At 52.8% G+C, this 3,876-nt stretch overlaps 1 protein-coding gene across 1 annotated transcript; it reads left to right on the top strand.

Moving 5' to 3' along the window:
• The first annotated feature begins 923 nt into the window (after positions 1-923).
• LOC128732153 (uncharacterized) lies at positions 924-3,555 on the top strand. The gene is made up of 8 exons (XM_053825322.1): positions 924-1,129; positions 1,203-1,945; positions 2,019-2,138; positions 2,210-2,385; positions 2,465-2,738; positions 2,838-3,132; positions 3,209-3,330; positions 3,404-3,555. Exons 1-8 carry the CDS (start codon positions 924-926, stop codon positions 3,553-3,555), a joined length of 2,088 nt encoding a protein of 695 aa, XP_053681297.1.
• The last annotated feature ends 321 nt before the right edge of the window (positions 3,556-3,876 follow it).

Here is a 3,876-nt window from a genome sequence, read left to right as displayed (position 1 = left end):
AATTTCCCGTCCCATGGTTGAGCCGGAACGGCACGCGTTTATTGCTTGGGGTCGAGCTCTGTGCTGAGGGAAATTTCAACAAGTCGGTGTCATTTTGTCTACCAAAGACAATCGTCAGCGTCAGATGGCGGCAAGATGAAAGGCCCAACCGAACCGGTAGTCTTGCTGGGTTAGTTCGTCTCTAAGCACTTCATTTTGCGGCTGGTAGTTTAACGCGACGATCTGCCTGCTAGTAGCCAAAGTAGGCTGGCGATTAAGCGATATTTAATTGAACCCTGCTCATTTTGGCTCGCGAAAGGAAACTGCAAAACGATCGTACACGGGGTAAAGACCTATATAAGGCACCTTGAAATGATTGCTATTTGGCTAACCGCGTTCGAAATTCCAGCACGACCTTCCAACGAAACTCCCATTTCCGTGCGGTCGGATCTCGATCGAAAGGAACTATAATTCTGGGGGCTGCCAGCTTTTCGCTGGCAACGTTTCCGACGCAAGCTCAGAAGTTCGAGTACTGGAATCGGGAGCTCTCGTGCAAATGCTCACCAATCAATGCAGTACCCAGTGACTAAACAATTTTGACCCGTCATTAATCAAACAAGATCATCTCGGCGATCGGTTCTCGTTCGCTTTGGGGAGCTAGACCTCGTAACGAGACCCCGTACCGTATGCCTCTTTAGCGCTGATTATAAAGTGCATTCGAGTCAGAAAGGAGTGGTTGAGATGAGCAGCCCACAGCGCCGCCCAAGTCTGCCCCCGAAAAACCATTATTTAAGCTCCGATTAAAGCCTCCCTCGCTAACTCCGAACCTCCTAATGGCTAGCTTCTGATTTGGTTCTTTTCCGTTCTTCCGTTGCAGATTGATCGTGAGCTTCTGCTACGAAGAAAAACAAAACCCCAAAACGAAGACTAACAAAACAACCACGATGAAGTGGCGTCCGGCGAACGTACTGCTGCTCTCTGGCTGCTTCCTAGCGGCCGCATTACAACTCGCACAGGCTCGCGTTGCCTTCGAGAAGCTGACCGACTACGACTTCCAGGGTACGACGTACTACAGCGTCAAGAACCTGTCGTTGTACGAGTGCCAGGGTTGGTGTCGTGAGGAACCAGACTGTCAAGCTGCAGCGTTCAGGTAAGCCTCGTGACCATAGTGATCTCTGATGATCACCATTTCCATTCGCTAATCCCCGTGTGATCCTTCTCAGCTTCGTCGTGAACCCACTAACTCCCGCCCAGGAAACGCTCTGCCAGCTACAGAACGTAACAGCGGCCAACAACCCGGCCAGTACGCCTCAGCGTTCCTCCAGCATGTACTACATGGTGAAGTTGCAACTGCGCACGGAAAACGCCTGCCAGCGGCCGTGGAACTTCGAACGCGTCCCGAACAAGATCATCCGCGGACTGGACAACGCGCTCATCTACACCAGCACGAAGGAAGCCTGTCTGTCGGCGTGTTTGAACGAGAAACGATTCATCTGCCGCTCGGTGGAGTACGACTACAACAACATGAAGTGTGTCCTGAGCGACTCAGACCGACGCTCTGTTGGTCAGTTCGTGCAGCTAGTCGATGCCCAAGGTGTTGACTACTTCGAGAACCTGTGCCTGAAACCAAGCCAGGCCTGTAAGTTCAACCGTCAGTTCCAACTGCCACGCATCGGTGTCTCCGACGACAAGGTGTCCCAGTACGTCGGCTTGCATTACTACACCGACAAGGAACTGCAGGTGACCTCTGACACGGCGTGTAAGCTAGCGTGCGAGATCGAAAGCGAGTTCCTGTGCCGATCGTTCCTGTATCTCGGGCAACCTACTGGCTCTCAGTACAACTGCCGGCTGTACCATCTCGATCACAAGTCCCTACCGGATGGACCCTCGACCTATCTGAATGGCGAACGACCACTGATCGATGTGGGTGAACCGAGCGGTGACTACTTCGAGAACATCTGCGAGAGTAAGTCCGAATGTGCGCGAGTCCTGACGTGGCCATTCTGAAACTGATCGCTTTCTTTGCTACACCTTCACAGAGCAATCGAACCAGGCTGAAAACACGCTGCCCGTTGTGTTCGACGCCGTCGAGGATCCGGCCATCAACAATCTGACCCGTAATGATGCCAACTGCGACAAGACAGGCACCTGCTACGACGGTACCTACCTCAGACACTCTGCCATTCGTCGTTTCGGAGCAACCGTTTAATGTATGCCTTTGTCGTTCCAGTTTCCGTTCACTGCAAGGACACGCGTATTGCCGTGCAGGTGCGCACGAACAAGCCATTCAACGGACGTATCTACGCGCTGGGCCGCTCGGAAACCTGCAACATCGATGTCATCAACTCCGACACCTTCCGGTTGGATCTGACCATGGGCGGACAGGATTGTAACACGCAGAGTGCGGTAAGTTTCGAGTGTTTTTCGTTTGTCAGCTTGACGAGCACAGGTCTGTATAAAACACGATCATGCTACCTTTTTCCAGACCGGCATCTACAGCAATACCGTCGTGCTGCAGCACCACTCGGTCGTGATGACGAAAGCGGACAAAATCTACAAGGTGAAGTGCACGTACGACATGAGCTCGAAGAACATCTCCTTCGGCATGCTGCCGATCCGTGATCCGGAGATGATCCACATCAACTCGTCACCGGAAGCACCACCGCCAAGGATTCGCATCCTGGATGCGCGCGCCCGTGAAGTCGAAACCGTACGCATCGGCGATCGGTTGACGTTCCGCATCGAAATTCCGGAAGACAGTAAGCATCACGCGTGTTTCACTGGCTAACTGATCGATTAGTGATCACTTACTTATGTTTTTGTGTGTGTGTGTCTCTCTCTTTCTCTCATTTCATCAGCTCCTTACGGTATCTTCGCACGCTCGTGTGTCGCCATGGCCAAGGACTCGAAGAGCACGTTCCAGATCATCGACGATGATGGTTGTCCGGTTGATCCGAGCATTTTCCCGGCGTTCACGCAGGACGGAAACGCTCTGCAATCGATCTACGAGGCGTTCCGCTTCACCGAGAGCTACGGTGTGATCTTCCAGTGTAACGTGAAGTACTGCTTGGGTCCGTGTGAACCGGCTGTTTGTGAATGGGGTCGCGATTCCGTCGAGTCCTGGGGCAGAAAGCGTCGTTCCATCACGGCCAGGTAAGGAACTTTAACTTCCACTGCTGCGAATCGTACCCTATGCTCATCTTCGTGCCCATTTTCTCTGTCTTCGCAGCAACGACACCGTCGAGGAGGAGGAAGACATGAACATCTCGCAGGAGATCCTGGTGCTGGACTTCGGTGATGAGAAGAACCGTGATTTCCTGCGCAGTGAGGCCAGCACCGACTTCGGTCGAGGTACGAGCGTTCGGCGCCGATTGAAAGTGGCGTTCTAATCGATCCTTTTTTCCTCGTTTTTCCTCCGCCACAGATAAAACGGTCACCATCATTGAACCGTGCCCGACGAAGACCTCCGTGCTGGCGCTGGCCGTCACCTGTGCCCTCATGGTGCTCGTCTATCTCTCGACGCTGTTCTGCTACTACATGAAGAAGTGGATGCAGCCCCACAAAGTCATGGCATAGGCGCCGGGCGGTCAGTGATCTGCATTCGACACGGTCTAGAATCTAGGCTCTATTCCACACTCACACACACACACACACCCCGTGACAAGGAGCAAGGACTGAACACCGAAACAGCGCGAAACAATCCGTCCGACAAAGCAGCGAACGTCCTTTCCCATAATGGGGACGTGTGTTCGGGTTTTTTACGATTCAATATTAAGCTCTTTTTTTTGGTTGAAACTCAGAAAAACGTGTAATCCCCGAGGGGGGATGAGGTGCAAAATAAGGCCGCTCACACACACACGCACACACCCGCGCCAACGCGCTTAAATGATACTGTTC

This window comes from Anopheles nili, chromosome 2, assembly GCF_943737925.1.
Source record: "Anopheles nili chromosome 2, idAnoNiliSN_F5_01, whole genome shotgun sequence".
Taxonomy (NCBI): domain Eukaryota; kingdom Metazoa; phylum Arthropoda; class Insecta; order Diptera; family Culicidae; genus Anopheles; species Anopheles nili.
The sequence above is the reverse complement of the archived record's forward strand: the minus strand, read 5'-3'. Positions and strand labels throughout refer to the sequence as shown.